The sequence below is a fragment of the Scomber scombrus genome, chromosome 21, assembly GCF_963691925.1.
Source record: "Scomber scombrus chromosome 21, fScoSco1.1, whole genome shotgun sequence".
Lineage (NCBI taxonomy): Eukaryota > Metazoa > Chordata > Actinopteri > Scombriformes > Scombridae > Scomber > Scomber scombrus.
In genome coordinates this window covers 9,452,151-9,479,678 of record NC_084990.1, presented here as the reverse complement: position 1 = coordinate 9,479,678, position 27,528 = coordinate 9,452,151, and the positions used below count along the sequence as shown (strand labels likewise).

Here is a 27,528-nt window from a genome sequence, read left to right as displayed (position 1 = left end):
TATGCAGACTTTATCCGGTTTTATTGAGAAAAAAAAAGACTACATGGTTAACACAGTGGCAAGGTGCTCACCGAAGGAAGCATGTGGGAATAACAATGCCGGTATGATGAGTTCATGTACACACATCAGTGGGTTTATGGGGATCAATAAACTGTTTCATTGATCACTTCGTCATCATACAGCGTACAATCTGCAAAGCAAATACATGGCAAAAAAAGTCCATTCCCTCACAAAATGTTTAATACTTTGTATATTACTGTGACCCAACATATTCACATACAATGAAAATGTCAGCCAAGAAGGTACATTTTCATGGTGCATAAATTGTGCATTGTACACTAAAAAACAGTGAGACCATGAGGAGTGAAAAAAATTCCCTTTCATCAAAAGGTCATTTTACCCATTTAAATCACATACCAGCAGTCAAATCAAAACCAGTGTGGGATCCACGGCTCTGATTGAGCACATCAGAGGCAATTGTATTTGAAGGGACATGTGTATTTTATTCAAATATCTTATATAAACTTACTGTATATAAATAGCCTTCTCATTTTAAACAGTGACATACTGTTTTGCTGTCACTCAAATGACAAACCCTTTTCCCCAACACGTCACTCTCCCTTCATTCTCACAACCTCTGTATATCACAATGTCTCTTTTTTTTTTTTTTAAAGAAAAGAAAGACAAAAATAATTAATAAAAATAGAAATAATGTTTGTTTTTTTGGCAAGTCAGGAAGACAGCCTGGCCACTGGTCTGTTTCTTCAGCATCAGGTCAGCATCATTTACATTTGAAATTCTTCATTATGCATTTATCACTGCAGTGACTGCAGCACAAACAAGCTCAGAACAGACCTCATGAAACAGTCTGAGCATTATCATCTCATCTTGAAGGGACGTTGCATCTCAAAATGATGATTCAGGGTTTTTTCCCCCCTAATTTCCATGTCAGTTCCATTAGACATGCAGTTACTGTAGCCCCAATAGCTCTGTATCAGCCTTCTCCCAAACTAGTGAAGTTAATAAGACAGATTTTTAGGCTGCTAAAGGCAGTTTACACCTTTTAATGTGATACATGCAAACAGATCTTTAGCAATGCTAGCAGCATGGCTCTTAGGAAGGCAGTGCTTGTCTGTTGCCGACTGAAATATCTCTACAACTATCTGATGGATTGCCATGAAATTTGCTACAGATAATCATGGTCCCCAGAGGATACCTAATAACGACTTTGAGGATCTAACTTTTCATCTAGCACCACAAGCAGGTCAAACTTTTCACTTATCCTGTGAAATATTTCTTCATCTACTAGACAGGCATTCATGTTTCCCAGGGAAACTCTGGCGATCTCCTAACTTCTCCTCTACCACCACCAGGAGGTTCACATCTTGGCTTTGAGTGAAAATATTTTGACTGTTTACTATTGGATGGATTGCCAAGAAATTTGGTGCAAAGTCATATTCACCTCAGGATGAACTGTAATAACTTCCAATATAGCACCACTACTAGGTCAAAATTTTCCATTACTTTAGTTTATGTGCAAAACTAATTCCCATCAGCCTTATCTGCACTTTGTGTTTTGGGCCAATTAGCAAACGGCATGCTAAAATGCTAAACTAAGATGGTGAGGATGGTAAACATTATACCTGCTAGCATCCCCATTCTGAGCATGTTAGCATGCCAGTGTTAGCATTTTGTTCAAAGCACCAGGGTCCCTGCATATAGCATCCCAGAGCCGCTAACATGGCGCTAAAGTCGTGAGGTTCCTTGCAGCTTTTGTATCATTACATCATTACATGATACAAATCACTTGCATTATGTTGTACATGCTTCTTAGAGCAATTTTACTTGTGTGCTTTAACAGAGAGAATTTGGAAGTCTTATTAACTTCAGTGAAGGGACGTGGTGGTGATCAGACAGTCTCAGTTTTAATTTTGGGGTGATTTATTACTTATAATAATTATTAGCACAGACACAGACTGATACTCCAAATATTTCCTCTGTACTACAAGGCTTATCAAAATTCCTGCTCCTTTATGTTTATATTATGTAATGTTTCCCTGTTGTATCTAATGTAAAACAAACACTGGCACAGTAAAAGACATTTATACCAAGAAACAATGGATCCCTTCAGTAGAGCAGACTGGTACTGAGACAGACTAGGATGCAGGCTAATGAGATGTCGGGTTAGGGTGATATTTGGTTTGTTGCAGGGGTCCCACGTTGCATGATTCCCCCAAAAAGGCATGACAGCGGTGAAAATCCTCCTGCTCCGTGTTAGACTTTTGGTGCTGATCTGTCATTCGTGACAGTTGGTCTCAGCTTGACCGTGGCAAATGGATTCCCTCCTCTGCAGGGAGAAAACGGTTGAAGTCATTTCAAATCCACCAAACGATGAATATCAATCAAGTCTTTAATTAGTCACCAACATGGGTGGAAATCTGTGAGTTCTTTTGTTAGTTGTGTTAGGTCACTCACCCTAGAAAAGGAGCCTTTGCGTTCCCATTGACTAAAGAAACCTGCTGTGAGAAAACAGAGACAGAAAGACCCTTCAAGATCCAGAGAAACAGACAAACAGAGAAATACCACACAATATTAAACACACACACACCAGCTACCCAGCAACACACCACAACAGTCACCACAAACCCACACCCTTCTTCCAGCTGTGATAAAAGTCAATGTTGTCTGACTGGTTTGATTAGATTTCTCATCAACGGTTTCCCCCCCACCCCGCTCCTCCTCCTCCTCCTCCTCCTCCTCCTTGATCGGTGCAGTGGAGCTTTGACACATACTTATACTACAACCTCAGACCTCACTAAGTCTGGAATCTAGATAATCTAGAAAGGCTGGCGAGAGACACACTCCTCTTTTTCTCTCACCTGAGGACGATGATAATCTTATCGCCTCCACAGAGCCAAGTGAGCATGGGGACGATAAAAGTAGAGGAACATGAATACCTGCCTGAAGGGTACTAAAGCACATATTTGCTTAAAAATAGTGTAAAGCTGACATGACAGTTTATAGAAGCCAATAAATACATCATAGGAACTCTCATCTACCTTTGAATTTGTAGTTGTATGTATGATGTTTTAATTTTCGATCAGATCAGAGCACATATCTCAAAATGTTATCATTTATTTATTCAGTGTGCAGTGACAAGATAGAAAAGGTAACTTGCAACATTATTCCTAAATGCAAATGCAAATGAATGTTTATAATTGAACTTTTTTGCAAAACTTATAGACTACTTTTAATGTGTTCATTAATTATTGTAAAAACATGCTTTCCCCTACTCTCCCATTAGAGAGCAGGCAACATCCAGATGTCACAGAGCATGCAGCCACAGTTAAGATTTGGAGACTTTTTACCCTGAACTCTGCCTTTCAGGAAACACCTCCTCTTTGGTCGTGCATATATTTATAGCAAAATATTTCAGAATCTTTGTAATATACACATTTTTTATACCACCATAAACTATTAGTCTTAAAACCTATTTTGAAAAATCTCTTCAAAACATTATAAACCTGCAAAACTATAAACACTCACATCATGTGGTTTTATAAATGGTTACATACAGTTGATTACAGTGTTGGCAGCAAGTCACATGACTACAGTACTTGAGCCAATCCAGTTAACATTTGCCACTGCAACCAGGAAACCTCAATCTCTAAATCTGTGTCACCCAGGAGACAAAGTTAATTTTAGAGCTAGGGAGGTGAAAATTGATTGCTGCCTGAGAGGCTAAACTCAGGGGGAAAAAAGTCCCCACATACACGGTGACAAAGTCCACCTTTACAGTCACAATAACAAACCTAAAGAGCACAGTCAGCCTGTTCTGCCATCAAGGGTGAAAAAATGACTTCATGTACTGCATGTGGTGTTATGAAAGTTTTTGTTCATGATGGGAGAAATTCTCCAAAAATGATAAGATATGAGAAAAAGAATATGTGGAAAGCATTGAGGTTCCTACTGTATCTCTAATAGATGTTTATTTCCTGGTAAAGCCCTGAGGCAGCAGATACATAAGGACACTGAGTACAGACAGAGGAGTGAAGAAGGTGATGATGAGGGAGAAAGAAGTGCCTGGGCTTGTCTGCTGGCTGGAGAGCTAGTAGTTCATTCTGTATCAGCTGACACACCACGATCTGAAACCGTGTCTGTACCCTCTTATCCTTTTATGCCTCCATCTGTAACCCTCTCTTCATTCCTGAACAGATGCAAAACCTGGCTGGGAGCATTTTTCACATGTCTTTTAAATCTTTGAGCCAACAGTTCTCTGGTCTGCCTGTGTCACATGTTTCCTTAAGTGTGTATCAGTCACCATAACTGTGAATAAAACATCTGTATAACTAACATATTCTTCACGGAAATAACTGACTGGATAAATATACTTCCTTGAACTGGATTCAGGAGTTGAGGTGTGTTTCTGGCTCTGGTTTGAGGAGGCGATGACTATGCAGCAAGGAGAGGTTGATAAGACGTGAGTCAGACTGAATTTGTGAGGTGGCATTTTGTGGTGTGGGCGTTTACTGTATGATATATCAGCTAAAGCAATAAAGATATCCTATCAGGAAATATTGTGAAGACCCAGTGAACAGTTGTCAGACCATCAAACAAAGCTGTTGCCTGATATAACCAAACTTTTCTACCCTACTCCTTTAGCTTAAACTTAATAATACAATAAACAAACTTTAGAAGTAACATTTGTACAGTTTGAGAGAAGAAATGGTACTTTAAATGGCACTTGTTTCCACAGTGGCTACAGTTTAGCAAAAAGTTACATAGTGTCACTTTAAACTACTTCAATGGTTTGTATGTATGTCGACTGTCATGGTTTTAAAATGAAATGGAATTACTAAGTTTTGATCATACTAGTTATAAATATAAATAGCACCATACTCACAAAACAAATGCAAATTCATCCGTTCAATTAATTTGTTACTTTCTTTCAAAAGTAACAAATTAACAAGAGACGAATAGAGGAATAAACAATGTTCACCACATCTACAGAAAAGCTTATTTTAGCCACAACCACAAACACAAAAGCATCTCATGTCTTCTTGTTGCAGAGAAAAGCTGCTTAAAAATAAAGTTACAATTACAGCATGTTAGTATGTTACAGCATCAAATCCATAATCTTGCACCCATATAACAGATTTGTCTGTTCCATCAGTAGATCGTCTGTGTCTGCTTTGACCTGCGTTTTCCCTAAAGCACTTTTTGGATGTACCATTTTCTTTAAGGGTTCTTTTGTAAATGGGAAATTCAGAGCATACATCAATTACATCATGCTCATATTGTACCATTCCCACCAGTCAATGATGTTTTATGTCAAAGCAAACCACAGAGGAGGCAAAAGATCTAATGTTGCTATTAAGGATATTGTCTCTGCTTTACTATCCCACTTTTCTTTCTGTGATAGGCTAAATGGACACAGTTGTCATCAAAAGGTTATTTTATAACTTGCCCGATCTTAAAATTTAGGCCAGTAAAATGGGTTTGTCTTTCAAATTGGAGAAAATAAAACTTTGTGTAGATTTAATGAATACATCAGACCTTCACCAGGTTATGTCCTGGTACTGACCGTTTTCTGTGACGTGGGTGTTGAGATGACCGCTGGCCTGGAGGGGAGCACGTCGCTGTAGTCTGGTGGCGGCAGCAACACCGGCCCCTCCTCATCCTGCTCTGGCAGACTGACCACGCTCAGACTACGCACGGGGGTGCTCAAATTGCTGCTAAGACAAGTGACATAAAGGTTCAGCCATCCAACATCAGCTATAAAACAAATCATTGACTCGTGTTGTCGTGTTTTCTTACCTATTTGATATCACAGACTCAGTATAAGGTCTGCAGTAAGATGACGGAAACCAGCCCCGCCTAATATAAGAGAGACAAATATAGCACATTATCAGAAATATCATAAAACTTATATGACCAGTTGTGCTAAGTGTTTAGTGATTGATTGGATCGTTATTAGTTGTTATAATTACTCTTCCTAAGATTCAGTATGAGATATACAAAACACTAAATAGAAGATTAACCCATAAAACATTCAACAAAAAAAGATTAGAGCAATTAATTTGCAGAAAATTCGTCTGCATTTTGAGAATCAATTCATCGTCCTCATTTTTCAAATAATAAAAAAGCCAAATATTCTTGTTTCCAGCTGAGGATTTGCTGCATTTCTCTGCCTCCCATGATGGTTGACAGTGGACATTTTCACTATTTTCTTCCATTTTGGCACTTCATAGATTGAACAGTTCAAGCAATTAATCAAGGAAATTGTGATCAAGGATATTGTAGTTACCTAAAGAAAAAAAACCCATAAACTCTGTTTAAAATGTAAGTTTTTCAGCCTGTGTAAGTCACATAATAACATAATAATATGTCCAAAAATCAATTCTGTTGCCATGATGAATCTGAATTATGTGTGGATGCTGGACTTCATTCAATAATATATGAATATATAAAATGGTAAGAGCAGGAGTGACATTCTGCTTGCATACAAGCTCTCTCCTCCAGACCGCAAGCAAATCTGTTATTTGGTCGATAATCACTGCTGTAGACAACACATCAGATCGTGATGCACACAGCAGATAGAAAATACATCACAGACAGCAGGTTTTACTCAGTAAGATTCAGAAGTTGTCTCCAAGTCACGTCTGGAGAAAAAGATGGCCAATGCAATGGATTTGTTGCTAAGAAACAGAAAGTACTGTGATTTATTCCCAACATGTCCTCGTCTTGACAAACCGCCACCGACTGCATTAAAACCACTCCAATTCAAAGGGCTCTTAATGACACACACACACGCACGGGGAGCAGATAAGGCTCTCGTTAATTTGTTTCAAAGTGGGGATGAAAAAAAAAAGTGACACAAGCTCTGTGAAACATTCTGTAATCCTTTCGCCTACATTAGGAGTCCTAATTGATCCAGAGAGGCGTTGAAGACGATTGTGATCACAGATGCAATCCAGAGGCTACTTCACAGATTTGATCCACTGCAGTTACATATACTAACACGACTTGTGAAAAAAAACATGCTCGAATCATTTGTGCAAACAAGACACACAAGGCTAACAGGTGCAATGTTGTGTTTATATAAGAGAATATTAAGCAGGCAATAATTTGCTTTACCACATGAGAACATTTTTCCCTCTATGCAGTCTGGAGGTGACATGCAGTCAAAGCTGCTCTATGAGGGTGTAATTTTACCTTAATTGCTTTTTTGAAAGTCCTCGCTGACATTTATTTCACTCACTCATTATGTGTGAAGGGGGAAGAAAAATCAAGCATTTTTCATCATTGCGCCACTTATAGAAGATCACATTCTCTTGTGTGTGTGTGTGCACCTGGAGTTACTGCATGTATATGTGTGTGTGTGTGTGTGTGTGTGTGTGTGTGTGTGTGTGTGTGTGTGGTGTTTTCGTTAGGCGAGAGAGAGAGAGATGGAGCTTTACGAACGTCATGTCAAACATACCTGACGTGCTCTGTGTTTCTAGGCATGATGGATTAGCACAACAAAATATTAACAGACACAAAGCTGAAACTCGTACTGCCACCTGAGGCATGTGCAAGACGCCAGTGTGTCAGCGGTGTTTGAATGAAAGTACATTCCCTTTTGTGGGTGTGCCAAAGGTTGTATTTAGATCATATTTAAATCTAGTATATGAGGGGAGGGACTGCACTATAAAACTTTCTATTTCAATAAGAAAACTGTGATTCATTTGAAAACACATATATCACTTGAATCCTTTTATATTCTTTCATTAATGTCAACAAATCACATGAAAAGACCAACATTTTTAATGCATTAGTCCATCTCTCAGTACTTTCCAACCAAAGCCAATTTCCTAAAACAAATGGGCACTGTAGTTTAATGCACACATTATGCAAACTGCATTAAATTGTATGGGGACCATTTTCAGCAGCAGATTATGCATGTTAAGTGACCGAACAGCACTGTGGTTTCATTAAACCTAATCTTTAGCATTTCAAAAATCACATTTAAATTAAGGTTTTAATGGTCAGTGTCAACATTATTTTGCTTGAGTAGGTTTTGTTGCAATGCTCGAAGTGTGTGCGAAGGATGGCATACATAGAATTGAGCCAAAATAAGCTGCAGTTCCCAGAACGTGTGTCCCCAAGTGCAATATTGTGACTCACTGATGTGTTTTTAATAGATTTTGGACAGCAATGAACCCCTATGGCAAAAAGCAAAAAGCTTTATCATGGTTTGGATACACAGATATTACTGTTTTTGGTCTTATTCTTTCCATGAGATTTGTAGACAATATGGAAAATATGCAGTCACCAGACTTAAATAAAATAAAAAAGATGGGTTAAGTATGATTCATTGTAAAAGGGAATAAAATGCAAAAACTAACAAAAATCCACAATAAACAATATTTTCATTCATGCTTTTTCTCCCTATCCTTATAGAGATAACGCTAATTTAATGCAGGTTAGGTTAACTGAGCTAAGGTGGTTTAAGCCATCAACACATCATATAAAAAAGGGATTAATATGCACAAAGTAAAAACTTACTGCCGTGTCTTCTCCAGCTCTCCATAAAGCCAGCCATCTTTCTCCTCTTGTATGAGCAGGGCGATGATGTCGCCGTCGTCAAAGCTGAGGAGTGTGTCGTTGTTGCCCGCCGTGTGGGGGAAGATGGTCCTAACCCGCGACTTCCTGCCCACGTTGAGACCGGACGACATGGATGTCGATCTGGACAGGCTGTCGTCCCCGAGACTGCCCTGGTCTGGAGGCAGCGAAGGGTCACAAACACAGAAATTAGAGATGTGATACTGTCAGTGATCGGTCAAAGGTTAGGATTAAAGGTAATCTATTTAAGGGAATTGGGAAATACATTTGATATCCCATTTGTGGTAGCCGTACCAGAGTTGTGGTCTGAAGAGGAGGTGAGTGAAGATCTGGGATCTGGGTTGAACATGTTGGCTAGTGGACTGATCTGAGCCTTTAGTGGCGGTGCTGGAGGGGGCACTGCTGACTCCACGTTGTTCTGAGGAGATGACAGAGTATATGATTAAAAGATGTGACAAAATATGAGTTGGAACTATTCTGACCACAACAAGCATTTTAGTTGAATGACCTCATGTGCATGAACGAGGTTAAGTCTATATCAATGTCATGATGTTTCAACAATCTTTAATGTAGTTGAAGCTTATCACTACCCGCCAACGCAATTGTAAACAGCCATGGCCAAAACATTCAGTGGACTTTAAAATTAGGCAATAACAACACATGCACATGCAGGGTTTCCCGTGGCTGATAACCAGCTAATGATAGTCAGTTTACACACAACAGCCTCCGTCTGATACATCAGATACATTCGCAACTCCAGGGCCATACTTTCTACATGATTTGCACTACTTGTGTACTATCTGGCCATGATTTTATCTACAGCATCTTAAAGTGAAATATGAAAGTGTGTGATGAAAAGCAACACAAAGTAACAGGTGACACAAAGCACACATGTCATATTGACACAAGCGTTGGTGTTTGGTTTAACACAATGAATTCATGCATGAATGCTCACCCTGTTGTAGCGTTGAACAAGTGGCGATTGCTCTGGAGTGGTGGCAAGCCCATCTATCATGGTTTCCACCGTGTCCGGCACCTTGGTGATGTCACTGCATTTTTCCTGCCAGCTGGGGAGCTTCACGGACAGCATGTCTTTGGCCTGGAAACACCAGAGAACGAAAGAAAGTAAGAAGAAAGAAAGAAAGAAAGAGAGTAGATCATGGTTAAAAATCTACTGTGTTAGTCTGACTATGCAGGGAATACTCCTCCGCCTCGTCTTACCTTCTCATGGAAGTTGCTAATTTGATAGGAGAACATGCAGTGTTTGTCTGCCAGGAAACAGAAGCGCCGCTTTTCTTCCAGCAGTGCCTCTCTGCAGCCGTCGGCAATAAACTTCTGCATGTCCATCTGGCGCGATGAGATGGTCTCCATGTACTGTGGACAGAGTCAAGGGAAGTCAACAAGGAGTTCAGAAAGAGTGGATAGGGGATTCAAAATGTGTCAAGTTTCTAATGAGCAACAAAATTGGAGGATTGGAGGATTTTCCAGAGGTGACCAAAAAGTGCACTGAAAATTAATGTAGGCGTACAGATAGAATTAATCTACAGGGTATCAATTAGGAGGATTTGTGCAGACTTAGTACTGACCTGAGTGTAAAGCAAGCTCTCAAGTGTCTCAGTAACTCGGTTGCTGCAAAATAATATTCCCATGCTCAGGTCAGATTCACTAATTGAGGCAATAATGAGCTTTGTAATGAAAGTCGATAGTTTAGTAATAAGTTCATTCGCGTCTCCTGCTGTTCTTGAGCGCACTTAGCTCAGTTTGAAAGCAAATTAGTGTGCTGAAAGACACACCTTCCCCACAGAGAGACTGAGAATGATCCAACCTGTCAGAGGGCCACTGGACCTGAAAAAAATCAAGCTCTAAAATGACTTCTCAACCTTTATTTTACACCAAACTTCCCCCTTTTCTCTCTCCATTTTTCTCAGGTTGTCATGGTGATGGTAAAGCAGCCTTTCTCTAAAGAGCTCTGCTCTACTGTCTCATTTTCTCTCTCTCTCTCTCTCTCTCTCTCTCTCTCTCTCTCTCTCTCTCTCTCTCTCTCTCTCTCTCTCTCTCTCTCTCTCTCTCTCTCTCTCTCTCTCTCTCTCTCTCCCCATGATAGCCTGTCAGACGTTGAATCAAGGCTCTTCATTTCCCATTTTCCCAGCAAACATTCGCCAGAGTCTCAGTGAGAGGTTGGAGAGCAGACACACAGCTTTCTCAAAGCCCTACCCATCATGATTATTAGAAAGCTGGGGCAGTTAGTCTCACCTCCCTTGTAGATTCCTGGTGCCATTTATATCAGATAATAAAAACTGGTGAGGAGGAGGGGCCCCGCTCTCAGCTCACCTAAAGAGCCAGGCACAGGCTATTAAGCTCCACCCAGATAAGGAGACTTATTGTACGGATGCCTTTTAGAAGGTGCCATTAAGGTACAAAGATAAACATGAGACCAATTTAAGCAGCATAGAAAAAAGAAACAGCGTGCCAAGAAAAGGAGAGAGATGGAAATCAAGTGTCTAAACACCAACAGCCCTTTTAGAACCACTTCTTGACTTTTCAATTAAAGGCTTTGTTTAATAATCCTCTTGAAAGTAGCCGGGCTCTCTCACCATCCATCATCAAAGTGAGGCCATGAAAACAGTCGATAAATAAATTAAAACAAGAGACAGACAGGATTTATTACTCAGGCACACACACACACACACACACACACACACACACACACACACACACACACACACACACACACACACACACACACACACACACACACACACACACACACACACACACACACACACACACACACACACACACACACACACACAGGCACAAATCCCTTCTCATGCTCACCATATGAGGTGTTGCTCAGAGGTGGACCGCTTGTTGCTGGTGGACAGCAGGACAGAAACACCCGAAAACACACACTGATTTGGATGCACACACTTGGAGCAGTGCAACAAAACCTGCTCAAGCAAGGCGATGTCAACACTGACGAGTAACAACACAACGCCGACCGTTTAAAAGGGATTTTTTTTTAAACGTGCATTGTATCATTTAAGAATGCACAAAGATCAAATAACACATGTAATACCAGGAGCATCCACTCAAAACAAGTCTGCTACATGTCTGCATGACAATACCATTAGTCATGCAGGCATGTAGCAGTTTGAGGTTTGAGAGTCAAAAGTGTGACCTTTAATATGTTCAACTTTCATGTTCACAAACCTGTTGCATTTGATTCCTTTAAAAAACAACCACAGACACAGTACTTTCCAACTTTAAGAGCATACACACAGAGAGGTGAAAACCAGTGTTGCTTCATTACAATTCCATCAAAAACACACATACACTATGCTTCAAATGTTTTCGGCACTACATACAGTCCACTGATTAGTCATGAGACTTTACAACTGAGATAGTTGTATGAGGACTGAATTTGCTAAAGTTTATATAACCTGAATATTTGGTTGGTGGTAATATTTTATGTTTTATATACATGGCTGTTTCGGTTTCTATTAAATAAGTGTGGTAAATTCCTGTAACTAGGGGGACTAAATATCATAAAACATGTTATAAATCAATAAAGATGATGGTTGTTATTATACACTTCTTATTTATGGTGATTTATCGGACACATGACTGAAGGATATGATGATAACTGGTTCACCCAAAGTAAGGAACTTATTGGTAGAACAAGGACCCAGGAATAACCTACAAGTGAAAACACTGTGCAATGCCACCCTTCACCAAGTCCTATAACCAAAATAAAGTTATTTATCATACATCTATGCATTATTGGTTATTGAACTATAGACGAGACACTATGCTGACTGATGTTAAGTGAAGTCATGTAGTCGTGTGATCAGTGGACTGTATACAGTATGAGAAAAACAATAATAACCTCAGTTCCATCTTGATAAAGGCAAGATGTAGAAAAAGTGTTTTGTGATTAAAGTATGGTGTGCTCGAGAAAAGAAACAAACACATGCACCTTCCATACTGTACTCCTTTGGCAATAATATGACTATACACTCAAAATCTAAGTCTGTCTTCATCACCTGACTTTGTGTGTGTGTGTGTGTCTGCAAATTTATAAGCACTGAGACATACGTTTGTGCAATTTGGGTGTGTGCGCCCTCAGTGAAAACACAATTTTCTGTCTGAAGCTGAATGCAGTCAGCAGAGGCATAAGCCCTGTTAAACAGCAGTAGGTGTGGTGGCAACTCTGATGGTTTTAGTTCCTTGTTCTATTTACAAAGGAGTTTTCATTCTGGCATTTCATCACTTGTGCTGAGTGTTAACATCTGAGGACACTTAAGCTGTTTTCTTTTTTGTGTATTAAGGTGTCTGAACACGCATCTCAAATGATGTCATCAATTCTGTCATGCCTTTAATATCAAAACACAGCTGTAAAGCAAAACCAGGACGCGTCTTCATCTTACATGAACACCACTAGCAAAAGTTCGGTCTGGTCTGGTTTCAGTCTCACCTCGTTCTCTTTGATCTCATATTTGGATGAGTGCTTCCCCTGGCTTTTCCTCCTGAGCTTCTTCAGGTCTGTCTGAGAGCGCTCCAGGCAGTCCTGCTTCACCTTATGCTCTGACTGATAACGCTTGAAGGTGGCCTACAGGAGAGATTTGACAGGAGAGGTAAAAGACAAATGAAGGGAGGAACTGATGAGATAAACAGATTGCAGTTGTCATCATAGGAGCGTTCCACAGATGCAGAGAAGCTGAAATAACGTATTTGTTTGAAATGAACTCTCTTGAGCTAATCTTACTTCATTAAATCTAAGCTTTGCCTGGGTTTCATTGGGTTGATGGATATTCGCACTGATTGATAGAAAGGTATGTTGTGACACTTACATTCATGTATTTAACATCCATCTCTGTCTTTTTCTCCAGCTCATTAATAACATCTTTGTGGAATCTCTTGAACTGCAGAGAGAGAGATAAAAAAAACACATCACATTGGTTGCAACATACATCATTTTGTTCTAAGCACAGTGTACAGTTCAGTCACATGGCTTGATGGCTGCGTTACGATAAGAGTGGAGTGACCTGGTGGAATGCATGATAATGGACTTTTGAGAGGAGGAGATTCCACCCACCAGCTATGGCTTATCAGCGTGTAAAGGTTAAACATTTACAACTTTTTCCCTTTCACAAATAAATTACAGTCAGTCCAGGGCTGTCAAAAGGTAACTCAGAGAAATGAGAGAAAGCTTGTCATGCACATATAATGTTATTTGCATTTTTGCTTGCTTACAACATTTTTCTCATGTCAGACTACATGTGGCGTTTAAGATGCTGCAATATTTAAACTGTTGACGCTTCAATATGTCTCTTGCTCACAGGTATTTGTAGAGACACCACCCGCCACCACCACCTGAGGCGACAGGGTCAGGAATGATTCTGTGGCTTCTCCATTCCTGTCAAACTCTCTTTGACCTTTTGCTACAACAATTTTGAAACTCTTTAAAATGAACAGGAATGCCCTTAAAGGGTTATCAAGGTTACGTGTCAAGAGAGGAGGCTGTAACATAGGGCAAATCTTTGTCTATTGTGAAGATAAGTTGAGTGCCGCTGGGCCACTTCTTCTACTTCTAGGAATGACACCTGGTCACTCATAGAGGCTAAAAAAAGGTGACCTGTCTACGCACATAATTGCAACGCAGCAGAGGCTTTGTAACTTTTTATCCTTCAGATCCATTATGAAAAAACCAAAACCAACAATGTCTTAGTACATTTTTCAATATTTTCAACATCCCTACGCTGTTGGTGGCACTCAGTCCATTCAGTCCTTCTGAAAATGTGAAATTTTAAAAATAGTTCACAAAAACAGACTTTCGTTTGTGAAATAAATTCTAATAACTAGAAAACTACAGAAACCAGAAAATATTCACAATCAATCAATCAATCGATTAATCAACTAATCGTTCGCTTATTTGGGATTTATGCAAACATGTCACCCAGTGCAATGATGTGGTTACCTAGGCTATATTTAGCTTTGGCTACACAGGAAATACTTGTTGGTGGGATCAATTCATTGGATTTGTTGACAGTAAGAACAACATAGAAAATCACCGGCTGTATCTTTTACGACTACTCACGTTTTCGTCCAGTTCATTGTAGACCTTCCTGTGGGCATCTGCTATCTCCATCAGAACCACACCTAGAAAGACGGAAAGACTTTTAGTATTTCAGAGAAGTCGTTACAAAGAAAGAGAAACTGGTTTTGTGGTTTTGTATCCTGACCAGGTCAAGAGGAGTTTTTAAAGGAGGTACATGACAAAAAGCAAAAAACAAACCAAAAAAACAGTGAATTAAAAGATGTAGATTGAAGAGGATTTCAAATATAATAATAATACTTTGTGAAATATCACCAACAACAATAAGATGTGTTTTTCACCAAGTCCTGCATACATCTTTAAAGCACGTATTTTTCAGATGACTTATCTCTTCTCAATATTTGAACAGCTGTCAATAAGTAATCTGTATGAAACGTTCTAGTATTGTGTGGTCAGATACAGAACAATCTACATTCATACGCAGGCTTCACCACAGATAGAGCAGCATATGACATGAGACAATAGCAGTGAGTCAATACTGTAAACACAAGTGGACAATCGTAGCTTAGCAGTTTATAGAGCAACCTCTATCACAATGGGGCGAAATCTAGACTCAAGGTTTACTATAGGACACAGTGTTCTAGTAAAACCTGTGAAAACTGTACAGGACATCATATCTGGACGTTGAGAGTCTAGGATAATGAGGGAAAAGAAAAAAAACTAGCCTGAATTTCAACACCTTAAGATGAAAGCAAAGACAACGTTGGCGTCAGAACATCTGTAAAAGTTGCCCATGTCAGCAATCAGCACCACGATTAAATTAAATGTGAAAACGAGCACACACTCTACGCATTTGACCTAACACCTGACATTCCTCCCTGCACCCATACACTCAGAGTAAACAAATGTAATGACCTGCTGATACAGAGCTGCACTTCTGTGATCCAACAGGCAGCAGGTCCAGCTACAACAACATTGCCCTCAGAAGGTCACCAGAACGTACTGGTAAATGCTGCCTTTGTGCTTCGACAGGGAGGGGCGGCGCTCGGCCGGGGGCTGTTTGTACAGCCCCAACAACAGACGGCACGGGAGTGGAAGAGGGGGGAGGCTGAGAAAGGGCGGGAGTGGGGTTCAAAGGGGCCGTTGTACACCTGCAGGTTTCACCTTTGGGGTTAACAAGGTGTGAAAGCCCTGCCTAAAGACGATATGGGGCATGAATCTGTCACATGAACACCCTGAGAGGGTGAATCAGGGTAAAGAGAGACGGACAAGAAATCAGAGGTGCTTGCAGGGTTTATCTCCATGGAAATAGGGCGTAAAGTAAAACAGATTCTTTCTCAATAAAGTGAATGACAAACTATGAAAAACAAGTGAGTGGTGACAACTGCTATTCAAGTTCATCAACTTAAAAGAAGAACAACATCACAGGGTAACGTTCCTTTGTTTATCTTATCTCCAATCTCTGTCTGTTGCCAGCAATTTGTTCTCTGTTGAGGATTTTAAGTACTGAGATAATCTAATCTCACCTAAACAGTTTTAAATACACAACACCATATTCACAATTTTTACGCAGGCCAGTACAGAATTGATAAAAGATCCTTGTGGAAAATCACACCGTTCATGATTCACCGATATGACTTATGATTCATTATTATAAATACTTTGCTTATTCTCTCCTAGGCTTGCTCATCCGACACCCACCCGGCTCACCTTAAGTTTACCATATGTTCATTCTGATTCAGATACTGTTGCTCATGACTAAAAAAATGAACTTTGACCTTTTAATCCAACACATGATGCTTGCTAGTCTGAGTTTCAAGCCTGGCAGATGTCAAGATAAAACTATTCATACTCTAACTGTGCCTTCACAACAATGTTGAAAAGTGTCAAAAATGCAATTAAAAAAATATTTCCTTTTTGTAATAACTGAGTTGATAATATTAAAGATGAGTGATTTGCATGCAATCTTTGTGCTCCCTCTATCAAATGCGTGTTTTACAGGACTGTTGATAGGACGCAGAGGAACGCCTTCCACATTCTCAATAGGTGACATGATTTATGAGCTGGATATACCCTGTGCCAACACAGCCAAGGCCTATTTGGTGTGTGATAAGGAAACTGCAATACGAGATGGCGTTGGCAGGGGAAAACCGGACCACTTCCTCTCTATTTTACCACTTTATCTAACCTAACCTTCCTTGTATTGTATTGTAATTTAATTTTTAATTTTTTTTCTTATGTCTTATGTTTATTTTGGATACATGGACTTAAAGTTTTCTTGTTCTACGATCCTACCTTTATTTGCAGAGTGCAAACGTAATCTATTCTCACAGTCTTATAAGAACTTTTCATTGAGATGCATCACTGGGCTTGTCCACGCAGGCTTGCGGTGTGTGTTATAGAGTATGACCACCTCCTATGTGAGTCAGGATCTTAATTATACACATTCCAGTGAAGGTGGGGAGAGACGTTTGGTTTGAATGTTGCCATAGAGAAGCTACTCCCTTCTAGTAATCATGGTGATGTCACTCTGATCAATTGTGAAACACATGGACCAGTGAGTGGTTAAACTCCCCATACAGTCAGCGTTCCTCTTAGCAGAGCACCAAGACAGTTCAGATCTTTGAAACTCTGTCATCCATTGTGGGGTAGAAGAAAATCCTGTTGTCTGAGGGGAAAATTCACAACGCCAATGTTGATGATTTTCATCTAGTTGAACCAAACTGAGTCCTACAACTTCTAGACCTTTCTGTGCCTTTGCAGAGCTTATTGTTTTAACAACTTATCACAACCGACAAACCTCTAGAACAGCTAATAAATGGACCTGGAGGTGAAATTGTTTTCTTAAGGTCAAGAATGAACTTTGAACATTTTAGGCCAACATTTACAGGAAAGTTGTGCTCAGGAAAAAAAAGAAGTAGAGCAACTTCAATTCATGACAACTGGACAATCGGCTGATGACAATGTCTTGTCAACAACCATTGGATGACCTAAAAGCTGCATTGATTGGTTCCTAAAAAAGCTGACATTTGGGTGATACACATTTTTAACACAACTGTAAACTCAATTCACACACAAATACTAAAATCCTTGAGTGTGGGAGTTGCTGCCCAAAGAGCTTGGAGCACTTTGCAGTCATTATTACCGATCAAATATGTCCGCCTTGAGTATTGATCATGGGTTTATCACACTAATGATGATCACAAAGCAACCTTTTTGGTTTGTATTAATTTATTATTGTTTAGTGGGCTAGACATTTACTGTCATTCAGCACGTTTACTGCGTGTGCCGCAGATCAATACCTATGGCAGCTTCTTTAACACAGAATGATGACCTGCCATCACAGACAGAACAAAACATCATTTATTGCTGGAACACATAAAAGTAACTGCAGCCTCGAGCATCACCAACAAATCTCTATTTATCTCATACTACACACAGAAAGCAAACCTCAAATAAGCTTAAAACTGCATGTGTCTTTCATACATTTTGAGAAAATAAAGAACAAGTACGTCTAAAGTTTTTATAACACTGCGATTTTCACTAAATACTGGTTGAAATCTATTACAGCCAATAAATGACTTGAGATGCTGAGTCAGCATAGGAGAGGTCAAAAAGAATCATGGGATATCTTTGTGGGAGGACTGAAGTGTGACAAGGTTTTAGGTGCTCCAGCCTCACAGTTTATTGAGCGGTAAGTGAGTCTCTGGTCTTTTTTAGAGGCCCTTTGGAGGAAATTCCCAGTGTACTGGAGTTGGCTTTAGCTTAATGGTGGATGCAGAATGAGTATGTTTGAGGTTTGGGGTCATTAAGAGAGCTGCGAAATGTGACGAAATAAGAGTCATAACTGAATGAACAATAGGTTCAAACATAATTGGCCTAAGGAGCCCACCATACAGTTCTTTACAAGGAAATATTGATTCCTAAGTTTTGCTTCAGATAGCTGTTGTTTTTTCTCTTTTTTCTAGCTTGGACAGATGAGTCTGCTCCAGGTGTTCTCAGACTAAGTATGACACAGGGAGAAAAATGAAAGGAGGTGCATTTTCATTGACTTTTGTGTTTTGACACCAGATGCTCCTGGTGATGTTGTGTTTGTAATGAATGATAAATTGCCTATCACGCACGCCTGATGATAGAGACGATACTGCGAGTCGTGTCTAGAGAGTAAAACAGCCTCATGAAATAACTCTAAGCCAGATGTTTGAAATGCCACAAACTCTTATTAACCACGACATCAACCCCCTCTCAAAAACCGAAACCTGTTACAGAAGCTATCTGCGGGAAACACTCAGCACTCTCTCTCCGTTCTCAATCTGCATTTTCTGGGTGGGAAAAAATCACTCTGGCTGACATTACCATTTTTCTCATGCTGACAGTGTACCTCAATATTTCTTAAAACAATTTCGACTGAGGCTTGACAAACAGCGCAAAGAAAGGGTGGAAGGGGTGGGGATCATGCTATTCTTTCTCCAGTAACATTTTCAGTCCCTCAATACCTGCTGCTTTTCAGAGTGGAATGGCAACTCCCTGTGGAGTCCAGTCATGCACTCATGTACAGGAAGTTTCTAATTATACACTCACTGAAAACTATGACTTTTAAATATACAGTGTTATGTGATGTACACAGCTATGGCACTGTATTATAGATTGGCAACAAAAAGCTATATTTACTGATGTCAAGCTATAATCATGTGTGACTTCACAAGTATATCTAGTAGCCTTAAAGTTGCTAACTATATTGACACATCCAGCAGTTAGGGAGCACCACTGTCATTCATTTGGACTTTTGTGACTCGAAATGAATGTAAATCCAAGTTTCACTCTTTTTTAACTCTGATTTTGTTCTCCACCAACTCCTGAGCGAAATATCTGGCTCATTAGCTGCTAAATGCACCAGCTAATCGCTAACTGTATCTGTTTGCTAAGCATACATTGCTTACAAGTATACATTGGGGTTTTAGAGCTTTTTCTCTGACACTGTCTACTGGGGCTGAAAACTACACCATGAGAGTGTTGAGAGTGAACTAAAACAGTACAGTTGCAGACTGTACAGCTAAACAATGAGCTGAAACTGGCTATAAAGCTCTGCGAAGCTGATTCTTTGTAGGTTTATCACCATGATCGACCCCTCTCACATTACACACAGTCATTTGATACATTGTTATAATGAAAAATACTGATTATAGCTGCATTCAAGACATCAACATAAAGTGACCTAACTGAGGAATGGGACCACAAGCAGGAAAAACAGAAATGATCTTCTAGTTAAAATGTTAGTGTAACATTAACACAAGAAGGAGAAATGTCATAACGTCGGTCTTTCTTATGTTACTTTAAGCCACTATGAGCTACTGGTAACACTAGACCACACTAGCTGCAAAACCTGTAAGTGTACAGAATTAAACAAGATTAAATGTATTGCTTATTCAACATATAATTTGTAAGAGCAAGATTTACGGTATATACATTTGTATAGTCCTCACATCATTTTTGCTCTCTGTCACCAAAAGGCTTCATTTTTAATTTTTAACATTTGTAAGTATTGCAAATTCAAATGTGGTGTAATTGCTTCAAATTGGTCCATTACATAATTATAAATGGAAGAGCCAGACAATGTAGTGATTTGAAGCACGTCATAAAGTAAAATGTATTCTAGGGGTTATTGAAAGACTGCCTTTTATCAGAGCTTCTCCAAATAAGCAGTAGATGAAATAGCAGTTTTACCCATTCCTAAAGTCATGGTAAGAGAAAAGAGTTCAAACAAAAGATGACCACTGTCACCAGCTTCAGCCTTTCATTGTACTTTTTTTTTTAGTTTTTCTCAGGCAGCTTTGACATTTGACTACACATGTTTACCAGATTGCCAGAATACTTTCACCTCCATTAAAACGTCAGTCTGAAACAGAAAATGTGGACAAACTGTAGTCATGTAGACAAGGAGCAGCGCGGCATGAAGTAAAAGCCTCAGGTAACTTTCTGCAAATACCTGCCAACCACTATGACGCAAATGCTTTTTTTACACCACGCCATTCACAGAGGGGGGGAAAAGAAAACAATCTATCACTTTGTAGAGAAAAAAATTCTTACAGGTGTCTGCAGTAGAGAGAAAGTCATGTATTGTACAATGTATTTTGTCTCCCACTCTTGAAAGCATGCAGTTGAGAGGTAATTATGCTGAACTCTATGACTTTTATGCCTTGATTGTGTATTGTTCTTTCAGTCAGGGAAAGAAAGATTAGAAATTCACTTGAGGAAGTCATTTCCATACAGCTTGAGCCTCCTTGACCACAGAAGACAGACAGTGGCTTTAGTGAGGCAGATGGAAGAACAGGGGATGAGGAGGGTCAGTGGTGGGAAGACAGTCTTCTCTGTCTGTCTGTTTGTTCAGTGTGTTTGCTACTATGCTCGCTGCAGTTTGTGAGAGAATTCACACCGTCTCGTTGTCATCTATTTCAGGCAGTCAAGGAACAACTGAGACGCTGGGATTCCAACACTGCATGTGCCCTTTTACCCAAAGCTTTTTTAGATGTTGGGATGGCTTTTTCTGATTGGGGTCATATAGTATGACAGTGAAACATATTTTTTCTTTTTATAAAATGTCAATGGCCAGTTCTGTCTTATCTTGTTATCATACTTTTCCCTAAATATTCTGCTATTTTAATGTAAAACTATAACTAATTTACAACCAAAAGATTTTTGTACATTTTTCCTTTACTGTCTGAGTATCAAAAGCGGTGTCAGAGTGTGTAATAAGCATGCTTTGTATTATCATTAAAGGACCTGAATAGACAGAACAGACTTATCACTCCTCAAACCATGCTGAAATCTGTGGTCCCCTCCAAAACATGTACCACCAACCCAGATGATATTAATGACACCTTCCATGATTTTTACAGTAAATTGTATCAATCTCAGCAAAGCAGAGATGCATAAACAATAATAGATTTTGTTTTCCAAGCTAAATCTTCTTAATTTAGCCACTGATAAGAAGTCACACCTTAAGGCTCCAACTTCTAAACATGAGGTGCAAGACGGCATTAGGTCATTTCATAATGGGAATGCTCCAGGCCTTGATGGGTTTACTAGTGAATTTTATACAGAATTCAGACAACTGTTAACAGATCCCTTTTTAGACAACCACTCATTCCTTGCATAATTAAAGAAGATCAAACAGGGTTTATTTAGGGCCATAATTCTGGTAGTAACATCCGAACATAACTGAATGTGATTCAGATATGTCAATGGAGAGCAAAAAATGGTCTTCTACTCTCCTTGGATGGAGGAAAAGCCTTTGACAGTGTTTAATGGACTTGTATGTTTTTTACCCTGAAGCAATTTGATCTAGGCAGCAATTTCATGAAATGGGTGGCGTTTTTTACAACCACTGACAGCAGTCATAACCAGGGGTGCCACCAGGGATTTTGGGCCCCATGAAATGATATCACATCGGGCACCACCACACACATAGGCCACGCCAAAAATACGCAATTGCTTTAATAACACCTCTACCTGTGCAAGCTTGCAACTCTATTGTGGCCGTTTTTGCAACCCTGATTGTATTTTATGAAACTTTTAAGACACTATTCTCATGTAGCTCCTCATCACTCGCAATTCACTGCTAGCAAGAAGGGGGTGTTTGGGCAATAGGGAGGCTTTGGATGGTTAATTGCATTGGTGATTGAGCCATTAGCTGAGGCAATTCAGTGCGATATCTGAGCTGGTTGTTGGCCAGAAATCTCATAAATGTGCTTTATATGCTGACGCTATGCTATTATTTCTGCCTAATATTGCTGCGCCAGTTCACCAGTGGAAACAAAATATCACCCAATTTAGTGCCTTCTCTGTGTATAAAATACATTTTTCCAAATCTGAAGCTATGCCTATATGCAGGTTGTTGGCTTCAGGTGCCCAGTTCTCCTAATCCCTTTCCTTTCAGGTGGTCCCCCACAAGATTTGTGTATTTGGCAATATCTATCACTCCAGAGTTTCACCAGATGTTCAAAGCCAATTTCAGTCCATTATTTGAAATAATCAAGCAAGACCTGTGAAGTGTTTGATCTCCCTCCATATATCCTGGCAAAACAGAGTTGCACCATTGGTCTCTTGTTTGCTTTATCCACTGAGAATGATTGCCATTCTATTCACTATAAAAATGGATGGTTTGGCTCTTTCATTTGGCATGATCAAAGACCTCTGATTAAAATGTCCAACTTACAGCTCCCAAGTGAGGTGGTTCAACTGGATCTCCCAGACTTAAAAAAATATTAGTTAAGTGCCCTCTTACAATATTAGATGGACTGGGTTCATAATAATACTTCCTCAAATTGGCTGGATATTGAGGCTTCGCTGTCTGGTCTAGTGTAAACTCTGTCTAGTCTTGAACGGGTTCCAGTGTCACTTCTCCTCGGTCTTCCCAGTGGTCATATTACTAATGTACATCATAGAAAACTGTTTTATGTCCTAACATTCTGTGCAAGGAAAACATATTACGTCAGTAGATTTCCTGTAAGGCTCCCACGATCTCTGGTTGGCATAGGTTCATAATAGAGCATATCCTGCTGGACCACATGATTTGTCAGGTACAATCCAAACAACTTCTTCGAAATGTGGAAACCTCTTCATTGATTGTCTGTGCTGAGCTGTTAAGTATTATGTTTTAAAATTTAGATTGTTGTAAGCCCTTTTTGTCCTGGTATAATTGAAAATGTAATAAAACATGAAAGAAATACATATTTGTGAATATTATATTCAATTTCTGCCTCATCTGTTTCAACAGATGCCACTAAATCCTACACACTGGTCTATTAAGTCTCAAATGTGAAACTATATGTATCTAATCCTCTGGCACATATAAGACAAATGCATTAGAAAAGACAGAAAATCTATCTGACTAGCAGGGGATAGGTGATGTCTGGGAGTCTGGATTTTTTGGCAATGCTTTCCATTCAGCATTATGAAAGGTATTGTTCATATTTTTTTAAGACACTGAGATACATTTTGAGACACTGGCAAACTTCCTTATTCCTTTATTAACACCTTAACATAGCAGACACACCTAATCCTGTCTCTTTCACACAGTGACAGCTCTGTGAACTGTGTCACTTTGTCTGACATTTCATCAGTTGAAATATTACAAATGCCATGTAATAGGAGGGGAAGTGGGAAGTAATAGAAAAATCCACAGCTATATTTTTCAAAGGCAAAGCAGAATGATGTAAATGGTCTTAATATTCACTATGGTAACAATTTTCCTTTAGAGCTAAGTGACAGAGGATTATCTTGCCATTTAAACTGCCCTGCTCAAATTTGTCACATCAACCTGAGCTCACAGGAAGCTAATTCGTAAGCCCCCCACCCCACATTATGGCGTGACGCAGCAGAATACAAAAATCACTTGATGAATTGTAATAGCACGGACAAAGTAGAAAGTAGGTCGGCTCCAAATTTTAGCACTAATAAAATTATTGGAGATGAGTCATAGGATGGATGAAAAACAACTTGCACAAGCTTGACAGCAGCCTGACGGAGGAGATAGAGTGGAGGAAGCACTTCGATCAGAGCAAGAGGTACACCGTGGAAAATAATGAATGCCTGCAGCTGCTCTGCCACAAGGCTTCAATGTTGTTTCCTCATATTTGTATCATTAACTTGTATTTGGGGAGATAGTTACACACAGGCGTGGAATAGAACAAGCAAGTTGAAAAAATGGATGCCACATACTTGTGTTCATATGGTGAACATGTAGCTAATACCAGCAGGAAACAGTTCAAAACAGTTAGCCTGGCTCTGTCCAAAGGTAACAAAATCCATCAACCACCGCCTATAAAGCTCACTTTTTAAAATGTGTTGTTTTTTGTTTTGTTTTTTTTAAACCAGCCAAGCCAGCTTTTTCTCCTTGTTTCCAGGATGCTGGCTGAAGCCTTACAGTACACTGAAAAGGCAAATACGCCTGTAATTAGGGCTGGGTGATATGTACAAAATCAAATATCATGATATTTTTGACAAAATACCTTGATTTTAATTTTGCAACATTATTGTAGGGATGAATATTGGTGCTTTCACAAAATATTTACACTATAAATATTTTGATAAATAATCATTAGTAATATGGATATAAAGGCAAATATTAGAAAAGCTAGAAAAGTCTTACATCACTTTACAGTAATGCAGCCTTTCAAAAGCAGGAAAAGGCAACACTTATGCCATATCAAGATATAATGTTATCTAAAATCTAATACAATAGCTAGTCTCATATCACAATATCGATATAATATCGGTATATTGCTCAGCCCTAATTGTAACTTGTCTCACTCTCACCAAGAAAGTGAATAGCCTCTGTGTATTTCCCCAAATCTCAAACTATTCCTTTAAATAAATTTCAATAGAAATGGAGGTCAGGAATCATTATCCTTTTCAAGCTCTATTTTCTCAGCAGAGACATTTGAGTGTGGATATAATGCAGACTCCCAGGAGATATGGCTCATTGTGAGTAGATTTAACCTGGGCTCGCATTAAACTCACCAAGCTCCCTGGAGACTGGAGACAGGGTAGCGTTCTCTCCTATCTTTGAGACGGCTTCGAAATAGACCTTTCCAGCCAGGGTCATTGCTGCATGGGGAGACAGACAAACATCATCAAGTCTTTGGCTGGGAAACATGTTCTGGTCAAATTCATGTAAAAGGAGTTTTGAGCAACAAAAGCTGTATCATTTTTAAGAGCGATAATTCAAAGTTCACATTAAGACTTGTTGATCATTTGGTGTCATGTATCTTCATTCTGTCCTGTTCGAGGGTCAGGGGTGTTTACCTGTGACTGACTTCTCATAGCTCTTCCCGAGGTTGACCAGGTTCCTCAAGCCTGGGTTGAACTGATCCATCACATTCTGGGACAAAGAGCAGAGATTAGGGGTTATGGATGAAGCAACAAGCACAGCTGCTCATTTCCCAAATGATAGTTTTCCAAGTCACTTTCTATTTCACTTACTCACACACATCTTTAATGACTTTTCTCTTGAAGAAGGGGACATGTCGAGTATAATAAAAGTCATGAGAGCTATTTTTGTAGGAGTGGGCGGAGAATAGAAATACATGAAAACAAGTGCAGGTGTTTGTGCCGTCGCTCTATAAATATCACAATGTGAGAACAATAAAACCTTCAATGTTTAACTTGACCCTTCACGTATGCTCTACAACTCCCTCAAAAGAGCGAAGTTCCACACAAAGTGGCAGCTATTTGTGGCACGAACCTCATCGCATTCCCCTCCCATCCCCAGCCCCCCCCCAGCTCTCACTCTCTCTCTCTCTGGCTCTCTATTGAAATGCCTCAACAATCAAGCGCTGTTCACCTCCCTGACTCTATTCCCCTGGCACGCCCTCAATAGAACAATGAAGGGGCAGGTATGACTTTAGAAGGAAAGAAGAACAGAGCTGAGGAGAGGAAAAAAAAGGGAAACAGGTTCCTTGTTTTCTTTTTTCTCACTCTCCCAGCTGAAACTGTGGCATACTGAAAAACACAGGTTTGGCTCTTTCTCTTTCTCTCAGACACACATACATGCACACACAGCATGTATTACTAAACCACAAAAAAATAATCCAGCTCTATTTCTACTTTTAATTTAAACTTAAACTCAACCTCAAACTATAAAATAGCCCCTTAACCTATAATCTAAACTGTTTTTTTAAGCTTTTGTCTACTTATTTCTCAAACACAGACAGGATTAAACAACCACACACACTGACACACTCTCACCTGGCTATCACAGGTGAGAGGCAGCAGTGTAAACTTGATTAGATTAATCTAGACAGACCAAACTAGATTCAACTCATTATCAAATGACTATTGATCAAATCACATGCATCAGGTTGATTGATGGGTTAGGTGAAACTTTCTTCTGTCTCATCACATTTACCTGCACTATGGTCAGCTGTGATTTATGCATCTACTGATAATTAGACATCAGGGTGTGTCCCTCAAATAACAGGTTGTTGGACTCTATGGGTGATAATTAAGTGCTGGATAGTTTCTCTTGTAAACAAACACAAAACAAAAAGGTTTCACAAGCTCAGTCAGATGTTTGGGGCTTTTTGTTTCCTTAATTCAGAGGTGATAAAAGGAGATACAACTCGTATAAAGCCTGACAAGTCCTGATAAAAGACAGGCACATAACTCTCATAACAGTTTTTATTGGTTATTGCTGTGATTTATAGTCAGGGTTAAAATGCAACAAATTACAACCCAACTATAAAAAAAACGGATTTCCCAATTTTGGCTTCCAGTTATTAAATCCATCCATTGTCAATACTTGCTCACTCACCTTGTATGTACTTTCAGTAAGCTTGCTCACAGTATCTGGAGTGCGAGACATGTTGGCAGATTTATTTCTCGAGAAAAATAACAAAACAAAAAATTACAAAATAGAAATGGTGTTTCGTAATCCAGGTGTTCAATCGGAATGGTAAATCCCAAAACCGGTCCTGCTCCCAGTCTGCAGCCTCGCTGCGTGCATGCGTGCGGAGAGACGCTCAGCAGCCGGCGGCGGACGCACTAAAGGCACTGACAGTCTCCCCGGGTGCGTTTAGGGCTGAGGGCGGAGGAGGGCGAGGGAGGGCGCCGTGACGTCACTAGAGGTGTTCTCGTGTGTGGCGAAATAAAAAGTTGAGAGGCAGCTAGTGAAACTACACGTCTGTTCTGAATGGGAGGAATGAACCTCTTTTTTGGGGGGGGGGGGTGACGCATAAGATATAAAGTGCTCTGATTGGCCTAAAGAGGGCACTGTAGGCTTATAAAAACAGTCCATGCAGTTGTGTAAAAATATATTCAGAGCTTTTAAAGTACAAATAGCAATACTAGTTTTAAGTAAAATTCCT

The 27,528-nt window shown here is 39.6% G+C and overlaps 1 protein-coding gene across 5 annotated transcripts; it reads right to left on the bottom strand.

Annotated features, from left to right (window-relative positions):
- On the bottom strand, nt 1–27,205 carry baiap2l1a (BAR/IMD domain containing adaptor protein 2 like 1a). Of its 5 annotated transcripts, none has more exons than XM_062442027.1 (14): nt 26,976–27,205; nt 25,469–25,544; nt 25,184–25,270; nt 14,705–14,766; nt 13,458–13,529; nt 13,082–13,216; nt 9,826–9,978; nt 9,560–9,703; nt 8,899–9,022; nt 8,548–8,761; nt 5,818–5,877; nt 5,585–5,735; nt 2,476–2,519; nt 1–2,347 (listed from the first exon to the last, which is right to left on the bottom strand). In XM_062442027.1, the coding sequence occupies exons 1-14, from the start codon at nt 27,024–27,026 to the stop codon at nt 2,275–2,277; spliced, it is 1,446 nt and encodes a 481-aa protein (XP_062298011.1). In that variant the 5' UTR covers nt 27,027–27,205; the 3' UTR covers nt 1–2,274. The 5 variants fall into 5 exon arrangements, with proteins under 5 accessions (XP_062298011.1, XP_062298012.1, XP_062298013.1 ...); XM_062442028.1 differs by having other exon boundaries at nt 2,476–2,516; XM_062442029.1 differs by having other exon boundaries at nt 5,585–5,732.
- Between the last annotated feature and the right edge of the window lie 323 nt (nt 27,206–27,528).